At 43.2% G+C, this 25,329-nt stretch overlaps 1 protein-coding gene across 23 annotated transcripts in view; it reads left to right on the top strand.

Moving 5' to 3' along the window:
- Positions 1 to 25,329, top strand: part of PROM1 (prominin 1) — a 115,023-nt gene that overhangs the window by 28,122 nt on the left and 61,572 nt on the right. For 22 of the 23 annotated variants that reach the window (XM_009447398.5, XM_063809407.1, XM_003310249.7 and 19 more), the window contains 2 exons: positions 18,080 to 18,135; positions 23,579 to 23,784. In XM_009447398.5, coding sequence (XP_009445673.1) covers positions 18,080 to 18,135; positions 23,579 to 23,784 — 262 coding nt within the window. Of the gene's footprint in view, positions 1 to 18,079; positions 18,136 to 21,326; positions 21,354 to 23,578; positions 23,785 to 25,329 lie in introns of all 23 variants that reach the window. The other variant, XM_003310250.7, reaches the window with a different exon arrangement.

The following is a 25,329-nucleotide window of genomic DNA, read 5'->3' as shown; positions in this document are numbered from 1 at the left end:
TAGAGACCTTACTCTTCATGGAGAATATGGACAGAGTCACTTGCAGACTCAGTCACCCCTCCGTGTTTTGACTTCCAGATTTCTACTAGGGTTAGATATGCAGGAAATGTTTTTTGTTTGTGTTTAGGATTCTTTTCCCAGAACATTCTTAGCCAAAAGATACGATTAATTTCCAAGTTTTTGAAAGAATTATCAATCCACCAGAAGGTCTGTGATGTTTATGCCACCACTAGTAATGTGTTGGGTATTTAGAAAATGGAATTGTAAAGGCTATGACGTTGCATTTTTAAAAATATATATTTCTCATTACCGTCAAGGTTGACCGTTTTCACATCTGTTTCCTTTCTAAGGGGTTTGTCTGTGAAATGCCTCTGCCTAGCTATGTAGCAGAGTCTTAGTCTTTTTATTATAGATTCCGTGACAGCCTCTCTTCAGACGAAAACCCTTTCCCTAGGCTGTTTACCGTGAATTGGTATTAGGCTATTTAGTTCTAGGGAATTTGTGAGTTTGGGGAGATCTTCCGATCAGAAATAATTATTCAATTCCCTACTTCCATTTTGTAGATGAGAACACAAAGGCCCAGATAGGAGAAGCCTGCTCATTTAAGACCCTGCAGCCAAATGAGAGCTGGTAGGATAACGAAGCCAGAAAGAGGACAAGGGGAATTTTTGCCTGGGAGGTTATCTCAGCACACAAGTGATCCTCCTGCCTCAGCCTCCTGAGTAGCTGGAACTGTAGACGTAAGCCACCATGACCAGCATAATTTATCAAGAATGGTACTGTGATTATGAATCCACATTTTGTTTCTCCAAGGAAAATAGTCTTGCCTAGGAGAATGCTAGGTTCTTAGATCTCATTTAGATGTCTTATTTGGGGCATGCAAGTTTTACTGAGCAATTGCTACAGGTGGACAGCACTGGGTTAGGAGTTACAGGATTTGTGTGGCAGAGAGAACATTTTCTGCTTTAAGGAATGAACAGTCTCTCTAGCAGAGTAGACAAATGTATTTACGTAGAATAAATAGTCCAGGGAACATGTAAGCCAGTGGATCATTAAATGTCACAAGTGAGTTATGAGTTGCAGGGATTTAGTGATGAGGGAAATCAGCTGAGGACCTCACATTTTAACTTTGAGGATAGGGATGATTTTTTTCCCCCCCTGGAACTCGAGTACTGACCATTATAGGGAGGGTTTTGATAGGTGGGGAAATAGCATCAGCAGACCTCAGAGGGGGCATGAACAAAGTATTCTTTGGGAGGTCGGGGATCTGGCTGGATTGAAGGGGTCTCATTTGAAGGGAGACATAATTATAGCAACTCTATTAATTGCTCAATATGTATTGGGCATCTTGCTAAGATTTTCACACATTATTTTTTAATGATGAGTATTATTACCTTCATTTTACAGATGAGAAAATTGAGGCCCAGGGAATTTAAATAATTTGCTAAAGTTAACACAGCATTAAGTTTCTGACCTGGAATTTGAACTCAGGATCACTCGATTTATGGTGACCATATATTTGTCATTTAAACCGGCACCTTTTGAGAATAAAAGAGAGCGCTGGTAATGATTATGCTAGAACAGCAGATGTAAACCAGGGCTGTCTGGGCAAATCAAGATATGTGTTTGGTCACTCTGACTCCAAAGCCTGATTTCACTTTGATTTGAATTGGAAGGGTAGGGTTACATTGTGGGTAGCTTTAAAGACAATTGATGGAGGCCATGTAAAAGGGGTTAGATAGACTGATTAACTTGATAGCACTGTATAGAATGGAATGGAGTAGAAGAGAGATGAGAGGCCAAAAGAATAATTAGTGAGTGACTTCATTAAAAGTAGGGTAGATGTGATGGAGATCTGAACTGGATGATGGAATACAAGGGAGGTAAGACGTCTTATAAATTAGTTTGTTTTGTTTTGTTCGAGACAGAGTCTTGCACTGTCACCCAGGCTGGAGTGCAGTGGCACAATCTTGGCTCACTGCAACCTCCGCCTCCCAGGTTCAAGCGATTCTCCTGCCTTGGCCTCCCAAGTAACTGGGATGACAAGTGCTCGCCACCACACCTGGCTAACTTTGTATTTTTAGTAGAGTCGGGGTTTCATCATGTTGGCCACACTGGTCTCGATCTCCTGACCTCAAGTGATCTACCAGCGTTGGCCTCCCAGAGTGCTGGGATTATAGGCATGAGCCACTGTGCCGGCCTTATAAATTGTCTATAATGAAAAATTCCACACCTACTCAAAACCAGAAAGAATACAGTGAATCCCCATATGCCAGTGGCCCAGATGAAAAATTATTTGGTTTTATCATATTTGCTTTATTTATCTTTTCCTTGTCTTTTCTTTCCATTTTTCTTTGCTGAAGCATTTAAAGCAAACCCAAACATAACGTCATTTTCCCTCCCACCACAGCGTGCATTTCTAAAGAATATTGACTATCCATAGTGTCATTACCAAATTACCAAAGTTAATAAGAATTCTAATTATTTTACTCTTAAGTATCATCATTAAGTTTAGTGCCCATATTTTCTCAGTTATCTTTTTTACTGTTTCTTTCCTTCCCTTGAATCGGAATCACAACAAGGGAGAAAGAAACTCTTAAACATTGTGGTTTTTCTCCAAAACGGAGTCAAAAATTTTGAGCTTGATAAACGAGGAAAATTAGTTAGCTGGTTAACTGGCAAGTGGAGTTTGGAAAAGGGAAAGTGATTGTAGAGAAAAATAGAAAGAGGTCCAACAACTTTTTTCATTTCAGACTTTTATTTTGAATAACCTCAAACCTGAAAAACATTGCAAAAGTAGTACAGATGAACACCTGCTTATTCTCTACCTGGATTCAACAGTTGTTAATATTTTTCCACACAGTGAAATACTTCAGCATGCACCTCAGGTCATTTTCTTACATAACCACATGCAAATATGACATGCAGGACATTTCGCATTGTTACGACACTTTTGTCTCCCAAACAGTTGATATTTACATTTCTCAAATATTTACATTAATTTTTTTATAGCTTTTATTCAAATTAAATATTTTGTCTGTGGTACTACATAAATGACATGCCCTTTCACTGTTATCACAGTAGGAGGCTCATGATGTCAATTTGTCTCATTACTGGTGAAATTAACAATGTGGTTAAGGTAGTGTCTTCCAGATTTTTCCATATACTATCCTGTTCCCCAACAATCATTTGCCTAGGGCTTTTAGCATTCATAGGTTATTCTTGCCTTAATAAATCAGTTACCGCCAGGCCCTGTGGCTCACACCTGTAATCCCAGCACTTTGGGAAGCTGAAGTAGGCGGATCACTTGAGCCCAAGAGTTTGACACCAACCTAGGCAACACGGCAAAGCCTTGTTTCTAGAAAAAATACAAACATTAGCCAGGCATGTTGGTGTTGTGCACCTGTAGTCCCAGCTACTCAGGAAACTGAGGTGGGAGGATCACCTGAGCCCAGGGAGGTTAAGGCTGCAGTGAGCCGAGATCACACCACTGCACTCCAGCCTGAGTGACCAAGTAAGACTCTGTCTCAAGAAATAAAAAAATAAAGCATTTACTATAGTGCTGTAAAGTGGTGGTGTTCTGTCACTTCTTTTCCATTTATTAGGGGGCATTCTGCTGTGTCGGGAGCATTCTGATACCATGTTGTAGAAATGGGGAAACATGCTTATTTCAGTATCTCCCAAGGACCTGATGGTGATTTTGTGAGTGGCCAGAACAGAGCTCAGGGCTGTGGATTCTGTGGGAGTGCAGTGAGTAAGCCTGGAGACGTGGAGATGTAGAAGCAGTCGGAAAGGTTGGGTACTTCTTCAGTTGCCAAGGAGGCTTGATTTAGCCTGGCATTCTCAGTGGAGGTTCACGAGCGTTCAGGCTCAGCTCTCACAAAGCATTCCTTTTCGTCTCCACACTGGCTGCGGGTTTCCAATCCCATAGCTCATAAACAGGCATAGATATAGATCCAACAGAGAAGCTGGTTTGTTTTGTGTTTAGATTGAAAGAAGGTAGCCTTTGGGCATTTCATTCCCTCCCTTTTCATTTGGGGTTTTGTTTTCGGACATTATATAGAACTTTATGTAGGAGAGATTCAAAGCAAATTAGAAGATGTCATGTTTGTATTGGATTCTAGGAAGTTTCTTGGAGGGCTACCGAGTTCTTACACATCCCAGTCTCATTTGGAGTGTCTGACTCTGCTCTCAGCTGCGATGAATAATTGGAAGACTCTGTTAAAATGCCGGGCTCATTAAACCGGGGTCGAAAACCTGGTTCCAGTTTGCTCAGGTGGGAGAAAAACCATTCCGTGTCCAAAGACAGTCTGGGTCTTGACCACCTGACCAGGCAGCCACAGTGGCTCTGCTGTTGGGCACAAAGGGGAAGACACTTTACAGTCTGAACTCACAAAGCACATCCTGATGAGGCCTTACGTGTTCCACTCAACCTGTGGCCAAAACCCCACACTCAGCATCTTGTAGCGTAAAATCAACTCATTCCGTGCTCAGAGAGGGCTTGGCACACAATAGGTGCCTTCTTCACCTCACAGGATGATGGATATTTAGAGTGGTTAGAGAGTTCACAGCTGATCATTTGTTAATGTTTCCCAGCACTCAAAAGGTTGTTAGTGATAATAATGGCATAACATTTATAGAAGAGGAAACGAAGGCACAGAGTGGCTAAGCCACCTGCCCAAGGCCACACAGCCATTAAATAGCAGGGCTGGAGTTCTCTGCTCCTAACTGCTATGGTAATTGCCTGTCTTTCTTCATCTCCCATCCTGGCATTTTTATTTAAGCAGTGCCAGTTACTTGCATTTCCTTCAGCCTGTCATGTTGTCTCATGTCTGAATAACTTTGAACATGCTGTTCCCTGTCCCTGGAGTTTTTTCCCTTCACTTAGTAGTTGGATATTTCTACTCTTCTTTTAAGACGCAGCTCACATATTATCTGCTCTAGTAAGTCTTTACTCCTCATAACTCTCCCAACCTAGCCAGCTGATGCTGAGCCTTATATGCCTGCATCTCCCCACACAGCACACCTACTTTATTTTGTTTACTATCTGTCTTCCCAGTAGGCAGTGAGCCTATTAACAGCATGGGTTGCATCTTGTCATCCTTGTATCCTTAGAATGCAGTACAGACTCTGAAATGTATTTGTGCCTATTAAGCATTTTTGGGAATATAGTCTGACCATGCCATTAAATATATGAAGGGATTTCAAAACGTTCATGGAAAATATGTATATGGAAAAAACTATGCATGGATTTCAAAATTTTTTTGCATCAAAATAAACTTATATTAACTTCTTCTAAGATATCTGAATAGGTACTAGTTTGGTTCACTAAGAAGGATAAGACATCAGTTTTAAAATAGCCTGGATTAGGCTGGGCATGGTGGCTCACACCTATAATCTCAGCACTTTGGGAGGCCGAGGTGGGGAAATCACTTGAGCCCAGGAGTTCGAGACCACCCTGGGCAACATGACGAAATCTCATCTCTTCAGAAAATACAAAAATTAGCTGGATGTGGTGGCACATGACGGTAGTCCCAGCTACTCAGGAGGCTGAGGCGGGAGAATCACCTGAGTCCAGGAGATCATGTATGCAGTGAGCCATGATCGTGCCACTGCACTCCAGCACGGGCGACAGACTGAGACCCTGTCTCAAAGAAAACAAAAACCAAACAAACACCCTGTATCAGTGCAACATGAATTCTAAAACTGAAGCAAGAACAAACATCAGTTTTTGTGTGTGTGTGTGTGTGTGTGTGTGTTTTTGAGACAGTCTTGCTCTGTCACCCAGGCTGGAGTTCAGTGGCATGATCTCGGCTCACTGCAACCTCTGACTCCCGGGTTCAAGGGATTCTCCTGCCTCAGCCTCCCGAGTAGCTGGGATTATAAGTGCCCGCCACCGCGCCCGGCTAATTTTTGTATTTTTAGTAGAGACGGGGTTTAACCATGTTGGCCAGTCTGGTCTCGAACTCCTGACCTCGTGATCTGCCCACCTTGGCCTCTCAAAGTGCTGGGATTACAAGTGTGAGCCACCGCGCCCTGCCCAAACATCAAATTTATGGTGAAGCTTGGGTGGAAGAATAGTGAAATAATGGATGCTTTACACATATTGTGTGGGGACAATGCCTCAAAGAAATCACAGTTTGCAAATGGGTAACTCATTTTAAGAAGGAATGAGACAATGCTGAAGCTGAAGCCTGCAGTGGCAGACCATCCACATCAATTTACAAGAAAAAATTCATCATCTTGTTCATGTCCTATTGAATATAATAATAAACTATATATACATATCTTATATATATATATATAAATTTAAGGAGATCAGAGCCCTCTTATTCAGTATAGTTATGACTGGTAGTTGGTAAGTTTCTTATGACAAACACTACATGCTGAAATACTGTAAAAATGGTTCTAGGTCACATATCCTACATAAGAATATGGTGAGATCTGGTTTACAGGAACCAGCATTTTTAACTTTGTTTTGTCAAGAAGTGCGTATTTCTTATTTGTGGGTGGGGGAAGAGGGAGATAGAGTACCAGATTAATAAAATTATTTTATTTTAAACATTTAATTAAAACAAATTTACGTGAGCTCAAACTATATATAAGGAAAATCATTTCCCCTTCACAACTGCTTCTAATCATACTGCCTGTCCTGGGGAAGCCATTGTTGACAGCTGAGCCTTTTTCCATGTAGAACAAAACAGTGTTTGGCTGATTCACATTCTCACAGCAGTGTTTGTGATCTCACATGGACCTCCACACAGACCAAAAAATGTGATTCAAATAACATTCCTTTCAAAGGTCCTCCCAGTAATCCTTCCCCCAGGAACAGCAGGGACAAAGGCTGTAAATGGAATTATGCTTTCCAGGAATGTCTTAGGGAAAGAAATGCCGTCGGAATCCACAAATATTTTGGCAGTGGTCCTTAACCCCCACTCTCTGGATTCGCCGGGGGCGGCAGCACAGGACCCCGGCCCATGGCCCGTCGCACTGTGGGGGAGCCCCAGCCCAGCCGCCCCATCATCAGGGTGGCTGCACTGCAATGGTCAGGATATCAGGCTCCAGGAGATCCCTGGAGCGTCCCTTCACCCTGTGCAACCTGAGTACTCGCTTCCTCTAAAGGAACTGGAAATGATAATCTTCCCAGTTACAGGCTGGGCTGTACCACATGCTACATCCAGGTAAAGTAAAATCACAGTCCACACGTGGCTGTGAGCACATGGCTGCCAGGAAGCTACACAGGCCAGACTGGTCCAGATGTTTTCACAGGAATAGCTTCCCGGGCAGCATGTTTTCTGAGCTCCTTACTTGCAGAGTGAGTTCGTGCCACCATTAATTCTAGTAAAAGCCAACGTGTGTCAGTCCTGCAGGGAGAAGCCACTCCAGTCAGTTAAAGGAGAGGAACTGATATAGGAAAAAAGTACCCTAAAGGTGTTCAACTTGCATTTTAAATAAAAAAAAGGGAGACCTCCCTCTCCAGGGTACTTTGTTATATTTGTGGAGGCACCGGGGATACATTTGATACGTCTAATAAATACGGCTTGGCTTCTAAAAGTCTGAAGCTTCAATCCTTTTATCAAAAACCAAACTGAACAGTTTAGTCATGTGGATGTGAGGATTGGAAGGGTTTAACGAAAGTGCTGTGAGAAACTGAAAAGTACAGCCCTGTTGTAGCAGAAAATGGTTTTTCAATGCATATCACTCAGGTACTAAATTCAGACAGGCGCAGCTCAGCCACAGCATAAGGAAATAGGCTCAGTCAGGAAATTTGGTGAACTCCAGGACCCGAGGCCATCGTACTGTTTGGGTCCCCCCAGAATCACTTATTTGGTCTCAGTTTCACCCATACCAGCCATGGGAAAATGTGAGCCCAGGAGTGGACAGATTGTGTTCACTTCATTATAAATAATGAACACATTTAACCAAATGGGAGTGCTGGAAGGTGGAGTTGATAAGTATATTTTTCAGAGAAGCCACACTTAACCCTTCAAGTGACAAACTTCTTTGGCTCTAGTATTTTCCATGGAAGTCTTTTCAAAAGGCATTTATTTGAACTCAGGCCTTTGAATTGAGTGCACACCAAATATAAATCAACTTTTTAAAGGGGATGGTTAAGGATCCGCATTCAAGATCCTTGTCCTCAGAGACTATGTGTGGCCTCTTGCCCTTGTGCTCACTGGGCCCCGATTGCTGCCCTTTGCTTGGTAGGGGGCTCAGGTTGTCGGCAGTTGTCATTAATGATAGTTCCTCTACCTGCTCTGAAACACAGCTGCTCAGAGATGTTCCGCTCCAGCACCTATGAGGTATAACCATCCAGCAGGAGCAATAGCTGGCTGGGGTGGAGTTAGGCCAGGCTATAGTAGATGATGACATAAACAAACCTTAATCTAGTGTTGCTGCTAAAAGTATTTTATAGATGTTGTTAACATCTACAACTAGTTTAACGAAACTAATTGTAACAAAACTAATTGTGATGAAACTAATTGCAACCTTTAAATGAAAGGCAGTACCGGCCGGACACTGTAAGTACCTGCCGGGCATGGTGGCTCATACCTGTAATTCCAGCACTTTGGGAGGCTGAGGCAGGCAGATCACTTGAAGTCAGGAGTTCTAGACTAGCCTGGCTAACATGGTGAAATCCCATCCCTACTGAAAATACAAAAATCAGCCAGGTGTGGTGGCATGCACCTGTAATCCCAGTTACTTGGGAGGCTGAGGCAGGAGAATCCCTTGAATCCAGGAGGCAGAGGTTACAGTGAGCTGAGATTGCCCCACTGTACTCCAGCCTGGGCGACAGAGACTCTCTCTCAAAAAAAAAGAAAGGCAGTACCCTTGATAAAGTGGGTGGGCCTCATCCAATCAGTTGAAAGGCCTCAAGAGGAAAAACTGAGGTTTCCTGAGGAGGAAGAAACCCTGCCTCAAGACTGTAGTGTCCACTCCTACCTGAGTTTACAGCCTGCCAGCCTGTTCTACAGATCTCAGACTTGCGAGGTCCCACAATTCCTTAGAATAAGTCTCTGAATATCTATATTACTGTCTCCTATTGGCTCTGTCTCTCTAGGGAACCATGACAGACACAGGCAGTTATTCCCAGTGTTTGGGAATGAGGGTGGGAAGGAGTGCGTGGTTGGATGAGGGCCTAGCCCTCTGCCTATTCTAGTCACTGAAGAATCAAATGAGCAAGGTCACCTGTGTCTTGAGGCAGAGTCTGTGATGACTGAGTGCTGTCTCTGAAGTACCCACTCTGTGTAGACAGTGTGATTCCGTGAGTCGATGGGGTCATTCTTGTCTCCCTCGAGCTTGTGATTTGGAGCTGAAGTGACTGGCTTTGCACCAGATGAGAGGCAAATGCATGTGTATTTGTATGTCTTAAATAAGTTAAAATAAAATATCTAAGGGTTGTTTTTCTTCTTTTTCTTTTCCGATCAACCTAACAGAAGTGATTATATCTCCTACGCTGATTCAATGTAGATTTAAACATTTTCAGGCAATGAATTGGCTCCTTAAACATTGTTTTCCTTGATGAAAGGTAAATTGAGTCAAGCTATGCAAATAACTAGACATTTCTGAATTTGTTTAAAGTCATGAGGTATTTTCCTATCTAAAGAAGACAAATTTTCATTTTGGAAAATGGAATCAGGAAGTTCTAAAGCATAAAAACAAAACCCAGCGGGCCTAGCCCAATGAGGGAAGACAAGACTCAGAGGGAGAGTTACCTCTGTTTGTAATTTAAGATCCCTTCCATATGGGAACCCTGGAGAAAGTGCTGGTGGCCACATATAAACCATGTAAATGTTTATATTTTCACCAACTGGCTCTGCCTCTTGAGTTAAATCTGCATTCTCCTCCAGAAAGGGCAGGCTGGACCCAGAAGCTGGTGCTCCCAGCTCATTTTACCAGCCATTTGTACTCATAACTCTTGGAGATTCTACCGAGATCTTAAGCCAACTTAGCCTTGACCCCTGTCTGATGCACTATTCCCAGGATAACACTGTTACCTGAGAACATTTTCCTTAAGTATTTTGGCAGTAGAGACTTGTTTGAATTGGTGGTTTAAACTGGTTATGAACATGTGTTTTGTAGATCAGGACAATTCAGTTGGTAGGCTTATTGGATGTGTCTCAGGCCTGGGATGACTCTCCAAGCTTTGTAGACCATGAATGAGAAGCAGGCGGGAAGAGTGATTCATCTGAGCTATACTCCACTGTATTTGGTCATGATTTTTTTTTTTTTTCTTTTTTATTGATCATTCTTGGGTGTTTCTCGCAGAGGGGGATTTGGCAGGGTCACAGGACAATAGTGGAGGGAAGGTCAGCAGATAAACAAGTGAACAAAGTTCTCTGGTTTTCCTAGGCAGAGGACCCGGCGGCCTTCCGCAGTGTTTGTGTCCCTGGGTACTTGAGATTAAGGAGTGGTGATGACTCTTAACGAACATGCTGCCTTCAAGCATCTGTTTAACAAAGCACATCTTGCACCGCCCTTAATCCATTCAACCCTGAGTGGATACAGCACATGTTTCAGAGAGCACAGGGTTGGGGGTAAGGTCACAGATCAACAGGATCCCAAGGCAGAAGAATTTTTCTTAGTACAGAACAAAATGAAAAGTCTCCCATGTCTACCTCTTTCTACACAGACACAGCAACCATCCGATTTCTCAATCTTTTCCCCACCTTTCCCCCATTTCTATTCCACAAAACCACCATTGTCTTCATGGCCCGTTCTCAATGAGCTGTTGAGTACACCTCCCAGATGGGGTGGTGGCCGGGCAGAGGAGCTCCTCACTTCCCAGTAGGGGCGGCCGGGCAGAAGCGCCCCTCACCTCCCGGACGGGGCAGCTGGCTGGGCGGGGGGCTGACCCCCCCCACCTCCCTCCCGGGCGGGGCGGCTGGCCGGGCGGGGGGCTGACCCCCCACCTCCCTCCCGGACAGGGCGGCTGGCCGGGCAGAGGGGCTCCTCACTTCCCAGTAGGGGCGGCCGGGCAGAGGCGCCCCTCACCTCCCCGACGGGGCGGCTGGCCCGGCGGGGGGCTGACCCCCCCACCTCCCTCCCGGAGGGGGCGGCTGGCCGGGCAGAGGGGCTCCTCACTTCCCGGTAGGGGCGGCCGGGCAGAGGCGCCCCTCACCTCCCGGACAGGGCGGCTGGCCGGGCGGGGGGCTGATCCCCCCACCTCCCTCCCGGACGGGGCGGCTGGCCGGGCGGGGGGCTGACCCCCCCACCTCCCTCCCGGACGGGGCGGCTGGCCGGGTTTGGTCATGATTTTTATGAGTGCAAGTACCTTTTCATGCATTCTCTTTTGTGAATACAGGAATTCATATATTTCAGTGAAGATGTCTTAAAAATCTCAGTGTATGTGGGCGCTGGTCTATAAGCTTCAGTGAGTCTCTGCATGTGTCATGTGTATGTTTACTTTCTGCTGAAAAAAGAGTTTTGTTTTGTTTTTTCTCATTCTTTGTTTAGTCAAAGCTGACAGGATAGGCTACTGGTAGAGGAGGCACGTAGCTAGAAAATGTTGGGGGTCTTAATTCGGTGAGGTGTGTTTTATTAGGGTAAGTAACACCCTTTGCTAAGAGAAGCAAGCCCAAATCTCAGTACAAAATGTTTGTGGTTCACTGCTCAGTCCAACATAGAGGCTGCCGTGAGTTGTTGGGTGGTGTGGTCTGGGGACTGCGGCTCGCTCTACCTAATGGTTCTGCCAGCCACTTGGGCTTCGGAATTCTCCACTGGATCCTCTGTATTTGGCTGAGAGAAGAATAAAGAGGGCAAACATGCAGGGTCTTTTGGGAGGTTTCAGAGGCCAGGCCTGGAAGTGGTGTGCGTGTATGTCCATCTGTGTTCCGCTGGCCAGAACTCAAGTCCCCTGGTCCCTCTTAGCTGCAAAAGAGCTGGGGAATAGAGTCGGGCTGTGGGTCAAGGAGGAAGAGGCAACACACAGATGGCACGGGATACTTTCATTCTGTGCCACTTGCTGAGGGCCGGCAGGGAAGAGTGGAGTGTTGAAGGCCGTGGGATCCCAGAGTAGAGGTGGGAGAGGCTAACATATCTCTTAGCATCTGTAGTGCTCCGTAGATTATATACCAGGCACTGCGCTGGACACTTTTCTTGGGGCAAGATGCCTCTCGATCTTCCATAGCCTGTGTACTGCCAGCACAGCCAGAGACTTACCACTTTTTGAACCGTGTAGATTTGTGTTTTTTCTGGGCTTGTCAGTTCTACTTGGTTTGCCTACTTCCCCCTGTCCCCTCAAGAATTTTGTCTAGATAGGGGCAAGTTGTGAAATTTATTTGGAAGTGCCTGTAGAAAGTCTTATATGCCTGGAAAGAAACAATTATAGTTGCATTTTAATTAGTATTTAATTTACAAAAATGATGCATGTACAAACCTAGTTTCTGCAAGTCTCTAAATTGAATATTATTTTATTCTGTGTCTTTTTGGAAAATATGAATAATCTCTTTCACTTGAACAGTGTTGTTTTAATGTATGGGTTAACATATTAAATCCTTCTTAGCACAGAGCCACGTGCGAGACCCCCTGAACTGTGTGTGTTTAAGATGGGGCCACCAAAGGCAAAAGAGGGACCCTGTGGTCTCTCCGCAGAGAGGCACTTAACACTATTTATGCTCTTAATTAATCACATTTCTAAGTAAACACAAGTGCCCAAGCAAGCTGACTTACAGACACTATCAGCAAAATCTTTCCAAGAGCACTTAAGCTTGGCACAAATCTGATAAATCTACTGCAAACAACAGGGGATTTTAAGTTCTCTATTCATTTTACAAGAGAACATTATAGGAATGGAATTTCACTAGGCCCAGCTTAGGCCAGAATCTACATATGTATTCAGAGAAGCCAGTTTGGGAACAGAAATATCTTAGTCAAAGATGAGTTTTGACTCACATAAAGAAGACGGATCTGTTATAATATATGGGTCCTGCACAAGGCACGTTTCTTATTTTAGCTTACTTCCGTGGCTCAGACATCACAAAACTCATAAATCGCACACATACGCACGCAGCCTGTTGGAGAAGCTCCTGCTGCATGTCCTGTTGAAGTGTAGTGAGAAAGTGCAAGAGAATCCCACGAAGCTAAGACATCCTGCCAGCGCTGTCCCCTGACCTGGGGGGTGTGTGAGAGGGAGACAGACAGAGAGGTCCTGAGTTCCAGAACTCATTTCTGCAGACTTGGCTGCTGGCCACAGAAGGTCCATACTGAAGTTCACAGGGCTGCTCACTCCCAGGCCACACACCCTGGAGAGGCTGGCAGTCAGAGCTATGGACAGAGCAATGGATGGAGAGGCGCAGAACCACATCCCAGACAGCGTCATGGGGCAACCCGTGTGCTCTCAAGAGCAGGCTCCCCTTGTTTTCTGTACTTTCGGGCTACAGTACGCATCCCTGCCACCTTCTCAGCACGTGCGGCCCAGAAAAATATCCATTCAAAGTGGGGCTCCCGTGATGCTGCCAGGGCTGGTTCTCATGTGGGGCTTCAATTCTCAGTCTCTTGCCTTGAGCTTGGAGGACTGTGGCAGTGACTCCAGACCAACGTCCTTTCCAGCAGGGGCCTGGTGAAGGGCGGTGTTAGTGAGCATTTCTCCCCCGAAAAAGCCAAGGCTTAGCTGGGTGTGGTGTGCATGCCTGTGGTCCCAGCTACTCTGGAGGCTGAGGCCAGGAGTTTGAGGCTGCAGTGAGCTATGATGGCACCACTGCACTCCAGCCTGGGTGACAGAATGAGATCCCATCTCTATGAAACAAACAAAACAAACAAAAAGCAAGAAAAGCCAAGACTTGAGTCTGTTGAGTCTGTCTCTCACTGGCTGAAGCTGGATTATCTGTTGACTCCTAAACCAAGTTATAGGGGTTGGGCGGATATGTTACTTGGCTCAGACCAGAAGGTCTCACTCACACACTGTGGGTCTCAGATCCGCTTTAACTCTTAAAAATTATTCAGGGCCCCAGAGAGATTTTGTTTATCAATATTTATCATATTTGAAGATAAAATGGAGAACACCTTAACGCATATCTGTCAATTCATTTAAAAAGAACGATAATAAACCCTTTCCATAAATAACTTAATTTTGTTAAAAATAACTGTAGTTTCCAGAAGCAAAAATCATGAGAAGAGTGGCATTGGTTTTTGCATTTTTGCAAATCTCTTGAACATCTGGCTTAGTGCAAGTCAGCTGGATTTTCATATCTGTATCTGGGTTGGTCCTGTTGAGGTACTGGGTGTTAGCTCCGTTGATGTATAGGGTGAACGTCTGCTCTCACTGAGATAGGTAGTTGTAAAAGAGAGCAGTACTTTAGTAGTCTTTTCACGTAATTGTGGGTATTTTTCTTTAATACCACACTAAAACTGTGCAAGTGCTAGTTTTTAAAGGTTATTTGCAATGTGGAATCTGGAACCATGTGAATTAATTTTTTATAGTTTGATCTATTAACAGCCACTGGTCTGTCTTCCACTGTATTTATTTATTAAAAAAATTTAAATTTGTATACATTTATGGGGTACAAGTGTAATTTTGTGATGTGGATAGAGCACATAGTCGTGAAGTCAGGGCTTCTAGAGTATCCATCACCTGAATAACGTACACCATACCCATTAAGTATTGTTAATCATCTACCCTCCTCCCACCTCCTTGTCTTCCACTTTGAATGGATCTTTTTCCACGCAGGATTTTGTGACATGATGCATGAATCTTTTGGAAAATATTCGTTCACTGAGTTTTGCACGTCTCCCAAATGTGGACATATTTCATTTTATAGTATCAAAAATTCTTTAATATCCTTACTGATCACATTAGAAAGGCATAAGTACTGGAATGCTGTCAAGCTCATGGTGGTGGATGCACACTTTGCAAAATTCTAATTTTTGCTTGAAAGCTCTAGTTTTATCATTGGCAACAAATCCTGTCAGTGGCTTCTTAAACTTGCAAGCTCCACTTCTTTCATTTCAGAGAAAATGCTGGCCAGGCACGGTGGCTCACGCCTGTAACCCCAGTGCTTTGGGAGGCCAAGGTGAGAGGATAGAGGATCGTTTGAAGCCGGGGGTTTAAGACTAGCCTGGGCAACATTGTGAGACACCATCTCTACAAAAAAGCAAATTAAAAAGTTATCTGTGCATGGTGGTGTGCACTTGTAGTCCTAGCTATGCAGGAGGCTGAGGGGAGAGGGGAGGATAACTTGAGTCCAGGAATTTGAGCCTGCAGTGAACCACGATTAAGCGCTGAGATTGGGTATATCTAAGTCTGAATAGTCACAATTTGTCTCTCAGCCTTTCATATATATATATATATATATATATATTTATTTATTTGAGGCAGGTTCTCGATCTGTCACCCGAGCTGGAGTGCAGTGGCATAACTGTGGCTTAGTTGAACTCCTGGGCCCAAATGATCCTTCTACTTCAGCCTCCCACTACAGGTGCATGCCCCCACACTTGACTAATGTGGGGTCTCACTATGTTACCCAGTTGCCCACGCTGGTCTCAAACTCCTGGGCTCAAGCAATCCTCTGTCCTTGGCCTCCCACAGTGCTAGGATGACAGGTGTGAGCCACCGTGCCTGGCCATCAACTTTTCTTCCAAGTAAAGATGGTGTTCCATGAAAACTGTGGCTAGTTGAGCTCACAACTTAAAACACTTGCACAAATGCTTTTTGCACATTATACTTTGATGTATATGAAAGAGCTTTATGTGTAGTTACCATTTTTTTTTACACAGGATAATAAAAAGAGCTGTACTCATAGGTTGAAATTTAATAAAAATAATTTTTGATGCTTTATCAAGAGCCTTCTTAAGTGTAACTGACTATTGAACATGAATGCCTGATGGCAAAGAATATAATGAGTATCAGCTGCAACCTTGATTTGTGCCAAATCACCTGCATTCTTATCTACCACCGCCTTTGCACCCTAGTGCAAATGTCAACACAACAAAAAAAGCAATTAACATCTTGTGTTTCGACCTGATGGACACCCTGAACATATCTTGGGGATTCCCACAGCCCATGCTTGGAGACCTGCTGGTTCAGACCCGTGAGGATCTACCTTTGAGGTGCTGGGCTCACGGCTTCCCCAGTCCACGTGGCCTGAGAGGATGGAAGAAGCAGTTCCCCAAAAGAAATCCAAAGTTTTTCATTTTGTTTTTGTTTGTTTGCTTTGTTTTGTAAGGGAAAAAAAAAGTGAATGGATATTGAATGGCCAAAATAACAATCTTCCACACTGCACTTACCATGGATACTGTTCTGTAATCTGCATGCTCTAAATTCCTTCATATAACAATAGCAGGTATATACCATGTGCCCACTGTGTGCCAGGCCCGGTGCTGTTTTATTTATAAATGTTGTCTCACGTCACCCTAAGTGGTCCTTTGAGAGTAGGGACATCTTATTTTGCACATGAGCATGTTCGCAGCAGTTATTCACCGAAGATTAGACACCCAGTTAAGTGGCGGAGCTTGGATTCCCTTCTACCTCGTTACTAGATCAAGATCCCAAATTGCAACATATTATGCTGTGCAGCTAAGTATATTTTAATAAATAGATGATTTCTCAGTTTTTAAATCAACAGTAGACTCTTTCATTCAATGAAATTTTAAACAATGAAATTTTAAAGCCTGATCTGTAAAACAGACCAAAGCAATGCTGACTGGTTGAAGGGGGAGGTAGCCTGTGTTGTCGGAAGGGGATTAGACAGCCTCAGTGTCCCTCTGGTCCTTGGGCAGCCCCCGAGGTACTGTGAAGAAACTATTGGGGCTCCCTGGGAACATATCAGTTTGAAAATCTCTGTTCCTGCAGCATAATCTTTAAACATCAGCCCATATCTCTGAGTTGTAGAGGAGAAAAGCTGTTTTGCAGAAAGCCTTGTGGGAAAGTGGCTTGCTTTGTTTTCCTGTATGTTAATCTGAACTTTTTTGCATCAAAAAAGGAGTTGATGTAGGGTTTCATTTGCACACCCCCCCCCCCCCCCCCCCCGTTAGTACATTTCAGGCGTGATGGATATAGCCATAGCACTGCAGAAGCTCCTTCCTGGGGTGAGAGAGAGTGTACAGGTGGCGGGAAGGCACCCGCACAGGAGAAGGAAGACCTGAGCCTTGGTCTGGCCTCCTCACGAATCACTATGTCACCCTCTCTGTCCATGTCTCAGTTGTCTCATATCATTCTTAGATGGCTGCTCAGGGTTAAGAGGTGGCTCTTAATCTTTTTTGGTCCCAGGCCTATGTGAGAATTTGCAAATACTCTAAATGAGTATTTATGGAAAAGTTCCAGTTTGCATTGCATAGGTTTTTATGCACTGCTTGGAGACAGGAAGAGAAGGATTTCCCATGTTAAGAACTCGAGTTGGGTTAATTTTTTTTTTTTTTTTTTTTTTGACGGAGTCTGGAGTGCAGTGGCACGATTTTGGCTCACTGCAACCTCCACCTCCCGGGTTCAAGTGATCCTCCCATCTCAGCCTCCCAAGTAGCTGGGATTACAGGCATGAGCCACCACGCCTGGCTAATTTTTGTATTTTTAGTAGAGACGGAGTTTCACCATGTTGAGCAGGCTAGTCTTGAACTCCTGGCCTCGGGTGATCCACCTGCCTCTGTGTCCCAAAGTGCTGGGATTACAGGTGTGAGCCACGGCGTCCTGCTGGGTTGAGTTAATTTTAAGATTCCTGTCATCCATTCCTTTGTAAAATATTAATATCAGGCAAATGTGGAATTATTGAACAATAAATTTCATTTGTGTTTCCAGATAATTAAGAATTAGCAATTTCAGCCAAATTTTTATAAATGATTATTAATAAGCTGTATGCGGTTTGTTGGTAAATATTAAGGTGTATTATGATAAATTACTAACTTAAAAATGACAACTCTCTAATTCTGTCACTGACAAAATAGTAAATCAGAAGTATTTGTCTTCTATTCTTGGCTTCTGGCTAGAGGTCATTAATTATTTACCTACATTAAGAAATAAGAATAAAATTATAAGAATAATAGAAATATAGGTATAATAATTTGTAAGCATATAAAGATCTTTTTCTAAATATGCATTTTATAATTTTACTGAAAAAATAATATTGCTATTTTGTGGCTTTTTTTCCAGATACTTTGAGAAAAGTCATACAGAAGGCATATGAATCCAAAATTGATTATGACAAGGTAATTTTTCATTGTTGTATTTATTATTAAAAATATGAAGTATGAGAAAAATTTTGGCTGACTTGAAAGTAAATCTTTAAATAACCAGTTATTCAATCTGCAATTTTAGTAACCTTTTTTGACTAAGAACTTTCATGGAATATTGAACCACCTTACAAATCCCATTTGAACCATAGCAGAAAGTTCAAAAGCGGCATTTGAAGAAAACCTTTCAAGTTGTATGTTACTTAAAAATTAAAAACTAAGGCCGGGTGTGGTGGCTCACGCCTGTAATCCCAGCACTTTGGTAGGCTGAGGCGGGCAGATCACCAGGTCAGGAGTTCGAGACCAGCCTGGCCAATATGGTGAAACTCCGTCCCTACTAAAAATACAAAAATTAGCCGGGCGTGGTGGCACTCGCCTGTAGTCCCAGGTACTCGGGAGGCTGAGGCAGGAGAATTGCTTGAACCCAGGAGGCAGAGGTTGCAGTGAGCCGAGATGGTGCCATTGTACTCCAGCCTGGGTGACAGAGTGAGACTCCATCTCAAAATAAATGAAGAAATAAATAAATAAAAACTAAAATTTCTTCAAAAAGAAATATTACGCTACTTTTCTTTTAGCTGAGGGATGAGAACTCCCTCATTAAGTAGAATTGTTTGAAAATTCCTAGAGATGGTGACTGTGTACTCTGTTATAAAACATCGTTTGTTAAAAAGTAGCTTTGCATTTGTATAAGGTTTATGAAGCTCCCGCTGTGTGAGGACATGGCTAGAAATGAAGGAAGGTGGAGATAAGGATGATAGCCTTTGGTCTCAAGAGGCTAGAAGACAGATAGCAGGGACCTTATCTAGTTAATGTAACAAGGATCATACAAGGGCAGAGCCGGTGGGATGGGTGGGCGCTCTGCTCACATTCCAGGCTTCAGAACCATGTGGGCAAAGAGGTCAAGGTATGAAAGAAGCAGGCCCCTGGCCAGAGGGAGAGAAAAAAAGGTAAGTTGGGGCCTGATCCTGGGAGGGCCTTGAACGCCTCTCTTGAGTGAATCCATAGTATTTTCAGAAAGTATCAAGGCTCCTTGCATTTTTCTGCTTATTACCCAAGTTGCTGCCAATGCACTCCTCTGCGACTGCCTACCTAAACAGGAGAATGGTCTTTCGATTTTGGTGTGTTATGAGTGTAGGTTGCCCATGAAGCAAACAGACAAAAGTGTGTAGCACTGAATGTAAGGTAATAAAAATTAGTTAAATGTGTTGGCCAGGTTCTCAGTCCTTCTCGGTAAGTAAAGCACTTTGTTCCTTCCTTTCCTGGTTTGAAGGCGGTTATCGGGCTACCAGTAAGCAGATGTATAGGTGGACGTTTTTTACTGGCCTGCACAACAAATCTGAATGCTAGTGTTTCCGGCATGGGAGAAGGCAGTTCCCTTTTGCCCAGTGAATCGTTACCTCAGATACGGTAGTTACAAATGGCCTCATCATATTCTTAACTTGCAAGAAAATTATACTCAAGAGAAAAGTAAATGCAGAAGCTGAAGAGGAAAGCCTTATCTAGAGGCTGTTTACATTCAGCAAGGGAAGACTTGTGGAAGATGAACTGAGCTGTTCCCAGGGCTCACAGCCTTCCCCAGCACCGTGGAAAGCATTTTCATTCCTCAGTGCCACAGGCTTCATTTATATCTCCCAAACGTGATTGCCACGTCGGCCTGCATCTCTGGGGGGAAGAAAATGACAGTTGCTTTTATATTTATATTCAAAATTAGCATAACATGCTTAGCCAGCCCGAATGCCAACCAAGGAATGGGAGTAGGGGCAGTGCTTCAGTGGGATCCGGGACTTGGAGAACGAGGTCCTGAGACCCTTAGGTGGCCTTGAGGAACTTGTGAGTCTGAGCTGGAGCTGGGCTGCCACCGTCCCTGGCAGGGTCTTTGTGCTTGACTTGGTATTAGATTTGGCAGTCCCATAACCTTGGTTTATACCCCTGGCTCCTGCTCTCTTTCCTTGCCTTTGCAAATGAATAAAAACTCTGGGTGGGGGTGCAGGGGAGAGAAGATGCAGAACTGAGCCCACATGAATGAGCTGAATCCTACTCTAGATGTGGAACTGGACCATGCTTTCTACCATTATCCAAAGAAAGAGGTTAATTAAACAAAGGCACCAAAAGATCCAGGCCACATCTAGAGGAGGGCTTTCTGACTAGATTTAGTCTGATAAAGGCTGAGTGTGTCGGGTTGGTTCCCCCTGAAGCAGACCCTACACCAATGACTCCAGGGCAAGTCGTTTGTTTGGGAGGCTCAGGGAACACAGATTCCTGGTCTTACCCATATCTTCTGACTCATGTGCTGTAGCAGAGGAGCCCGGGAGTCAATGTTTTTCTTTAACACGCACTGTGAGGTGCTTCTTTATGTCTGGTGAGCTTGGGAGCTTGTGCCCTGGTTGGTAACAAGCCTGCGTGCCCCTTCCCCAAGAAAGGGAGACCGGGATCATTTAAAATGCCCTGTGTGACCCCAGAGGCAGGTATATCTGAACTGCCCCCCAGTCCCAGTATTTTGGATGCCTCATTTAAAAGTGATTCCCATCACAAATGGTGTTCCCTCAGATCTGTGAAGATCTGCCAGCTGAGGCAATAGTTTCTACACTTTTAGATTTCCTGGACCAGAATATTTCAAAAAAGTGATCTAGAAAATGACATAGAGCCACCTAATTTTATTTTGCCACGAAAGGACATTTAAAATCAAACATTGAGATGTTTGGAATAAAAATGGTGGGAATCCGTTGATCGCTTTAAGCATGGGAATAACACCATCAGATTTTTATTTTAGAAAAGGGCACTTGGGAAGATGCTGCCGTTGGTTCTGGAGTTCTCAGATCTGACTCTCTATTTTATGAAGATCACATGGTTAGTGTGTTACGCATTTGTAACTTCCCCTCTAATTCTCCTTTGCGTAACCGATTAGCATACGGATTAAGAACCTTTTGGGAAATCCAAATGTAAATGCAAATGTAAATTTCAGAACTCAAAGCAACTTAAAACACTGTTTCTTGAATTCACACTCAAGTTTTATATTCCTTTCTCATGTTTATCCTTCTATCACCCGATTTCCTCCTTGTGGGATATGAATGTTCTTGGTTATGGTTGATCACTCATAACTTTTTCTGTCTGTTTTCTTGATGCATGCTGCCTCTGCCAAAATTCCTCACCTGCGTTGACTTCTACAGCCAGAAACTGTAGTCTTAGGTCTAAAGGTAAAGTCCTTGTCTGCTATTTCAAGTTGCTCTTGGAAGGCCTTTCTGTTCTTCGCTGTCATCCTCACTGTGAAGATTTTTAAATGATCCGTTTCATTTCTGTTTTTACCATCACTTTTAACCTTCTCTTTGAAGAAAGATATCTCTGTAATATTTAGATGTCGATCTTCAACACAATCAACAAAGCACTGGAAGATCTTGGTGTATCAAAAAACAGTTTAAGTAGTGACAGGCCTTCATCTAGTCGGCCTAGAAGTGAACTCTTGAAATGCCCTATCTTGTTCCTGATACTGCCTGATATTTAGTCAGTAACATTAGAAAGGCTGTGTTATCAAATGTACAATTTGTATTTAAAGCTAAAATTAGTGCATTTAAAACATTTCAATATATCTTCTCTCCTGGGTTTTGGTTCAGTGTCTCCTGGAATTCAGATAGAATTTACATTTCTTTAAAATAGTAAACAATTTAGAATATTTGCTGAGAAATGATGGAAAAATACGTAAGTAAGAGTTTGGAATGTCTGGGCTGGTTTCTTAACTGACAAGTGATATTGGTCCTCGAGGAAGGGTTAAGTCCCCTAATAATGCCTCTTCGTGGATATGGGATGGGGGTTAGCTTAAGCGTGAGCACATACTTGATGAACGCAGCAAGATTCAGCCACTCTTTTTTTTAAGCAATTTAATCTTAATATGGAAGTAGATAATATTCAAGTGCCAGATGCACCAGATTTACTAGTCTTGAGCATTTGCTCATAGAGTTAACTACCATTTATTGAATATCTACTGTGTGCTGGGCACTTGGCTAGTTGTTTTTACATTCAGTCATTTAGTTATTTGTCCCTCACAATATGTTTATGAAGTTAATGCTAATGTGACACCATCCACTTTAGGGACCTGGAAGCCCCCTGCTGGGATGTAAAGCAGGTCTCTCCTCCAAGACATCACATTTGCTCCCAGGAACAAGACTCGTGTTTTATTTTCCTTTGCTCAGCTTGGCTTCAGAATTCGCAGCTGTCTAGATTGTCCATTTAGTTGCAAACTGCCAACTTGCAATTTTCTGCCATTCTTTAGAAATATAAGCAGCTACATGCATGAATTGGAATGACATCAAGTTTCATCATCTAGTTGCATTAATTTTCATTTATCCCGGAATAAAGTCAGCAGTGATTATGAAAATATGTTTAGGTCACGTGATTGTATCTAGAAATTGTGCTGTTCCTGGGAACTCAGGAACCGTCTGAGACACGGACTGCCAAGGTCGGTCCTTCACTGTGGATCTGGCTCCTGGGCATGGCATGAGAGGCACCTTTATTAAGTGTCTACTCAGTGCTTGGTCCTTTGTCACATTATTTCTAATCATGCATTATCTCTAATTTTCACAATGACTTGACAAGGTACGTATTATTATTTCCAGTGTATCAGAGGAGGAACCTTGTGACTGGCCTGTGTTTAACGTGCCTGACTTAGAGTCTGAGCCTTTTTTCTAAATTAAGATACATTCCAGATTCTCGAGTAATTGTTTGCCAGCCAATCCAAAGTGCTTTGAATCTTTAACTTCTATTTGTGCAGTGTGTAAAGCACCTTATATGTAGATTGTTATGCAAGTACTCCTGCCAAGATTTATTGATCCATTTAAAAACAAACAAAATACCTTTGGGGTTAAAATTAAACCATTTGCAGCTCGAACTAGCATTTAGACATCTTCCTAGGGGTTGAAAGACATCTTCCAGTAAGCACTTGGCCATGTATTTAATAACTCAATTCTCTGCTTCCTCTGTTTCAAAAAGGAGCTTCAAAATGGAAAAAAATACATATATACATATATATATGTATATATGTACACATTCAGATTCAACTAATGATGGCAGATAGGTTAAAAAAATGAAACATGGCCAGGTGCGGTGGCTTACACCTGTAATCCCAGCACTTTGGGAGGCTGAGGCAGGTAGATTGCTTGAGGCCAGGAGTTCAAGACCAGCCTGGACAACATGGTGAAACCCTGTCTCTACTAAAAATACAGTACTCGGGAGGCTGAGGCCCAAGAATTGCTTGAACCCAGGAGGCAGAGGTTGCAGTGAGCCGAGATCGCGCCACTGCACTCCAGCCTGGGCAACAGAGCGAGACCCTGTCTCAAAAAAAAAAAAAAAAAGAGCTTTGTACACCATGGAATGTTCTACTTATTATTTTGTGTTACAATATGTGCTGTTTCTTTTGTTTGAATTGCAGATTGTCTACTATGAAGCAGGGATTATTCTATGCTGTGTCCTGGGGCTGCTGTTTATTATTCTGATGCCTCTGGTGGGGTATTTCTTTTGTATGTGTCGTTGCTGTAACAAATGTGGTGGAGAAATGCACCAGCGACAGAAGGAAAATGGGCCCTTCCTGAGGAAATGCTTTGCAATCTCCCTCTTGGTGATTTGTATAATAATAAGGCAAGTACAATCTTGGACAAAACTGATTGTGTTTTAGGCTGATGAAGAGTGTCTCATATTTTTGTGGTTAAACCATGAGTTTAAAACTAAACAAAATAGCAACAATGAAAAAAAAAAAAAAACCCACCAAACAGAAAAGAGAGAACATAAGCGCTTGTCTAGAGTGATTCGAAAGGATCTCATTATCATCAGACATTAGCATTGTAATGAAGCTGCCCCAGCTGAGCTGATGAGCCAGCCCTTTGGTATTTTTTTCCTCTTGAAGGTATCCTGAGAAATCTTGGACTGCAGAAAGGATTTACCTCCCAGCACAGCAGACTCCTCTTAATTAGCTATTTGCAGACAGGCAGCATGCAGAAAAGAGAGATGGATCTGCAAGTTGATTTGCTAGTTGAGTCCAAAGGAATCTTGATGGACAGATGCAGTCCCTGAATTTGGAAATTTGAAAATATTGTAGAATGCAATTGACTTTCTAATAATAAACTCATTTTTCTTTTATGTGCTGTTAATCCGCTACCCTCCCTTAAGTCTGGAACACACTTCACGATTTAGGGTGTTTCTGCTGCAGTGTCTGCTGCTTTCCAAAGTTTTCCCGTTGACTGGCAGATCAGAAATACTTTGCTTGTAAGATGACATTTTTTCGAGTCCAAATTAGATTGCTCGTCTGAAGAACGTGCGCCACAACGGTGTTCCCTTGTTATGTTGCTTGGTTATTGTTCCACATTTCCTCATTCATTCCGCCACTGTTGCATGCAGCAACAGAAGTAAATGTGCCTATGACATGAAGGCACAGCAAGGGTTGGCCAACAGCATTCTCTTTGTTGTTTCTCCAAACACCACATGTGCTCAGTAGCCGTAAGATTTTTTTCAAGTTTTACTAAGGAAGTGATATTCAGGAATTTTAGCAGAAAACAGTAAGTCCTGTGAGTTGGAGTTCTAGCTGCAAACCCAAGAAGGAAAGCCTTTAAGTGTGGCCACCAGCAGGGGTCTGATAAGATGCGTATGGCTTAGGGTGACCACTCATTGGAATGCAGTGTACCCCATTGAAGAGGACCGGGCAGCTCTGGATTTGTTGATACCAAACAGTCACCATGACAGATGAAGTGAAAAAAGCAGGTTGCAGACCATGTGTAGAACATGGTAACTATGTTAAAAAAAAAAAAAAAAGATCAGGAAGGAGACACAAGCACTGGGTCATATTTTTATAGAGCAGATGGGATGTGAAAGGGTTGACAAGAAACTGGCAACAGTGGTTGCCTCTGGAAAGGAAATTGAGGGTTGTGGAGGGGAAGGAAGGAAACTCATTTCTTGCTGTAGCTGGGCTTTTTGTCTCTTTTGATTATGTACCAGGCTCGGGTATTACCTATTGAATTAACTTCACTAAAACTTGAACAGTGACAAAAAAAATCTTCACAACAGACAAAGGCCAATGCATTACCACTTACTCCAGGGCAGTGACTATTTAAGCAAAGACATACTTTTGCTCATAATAGTGGAATAATCGACCTTAACTATGTATGTGTGTAAACAAGATCCAAGTGAATG

Source organism: Pan troglodytes, chromosome 3, assembly GCF_028858775.2.
Source record: "Pan troglodytes isolate AG18354 chromosome 3, NHGRI_mPanTro3-v2.0_pri, whole genome shotgun sequence".
Lineage (NCBI taxonomy): Eukaryota > Metazoa > Chordata > Mammalia > Primates > Hominidae > Pan > Pan troglodytes.
Note: the sequence above shows the minus strand (reverse complement) of the source record. Positions and strands in the feature narration are given on the sequence as shown.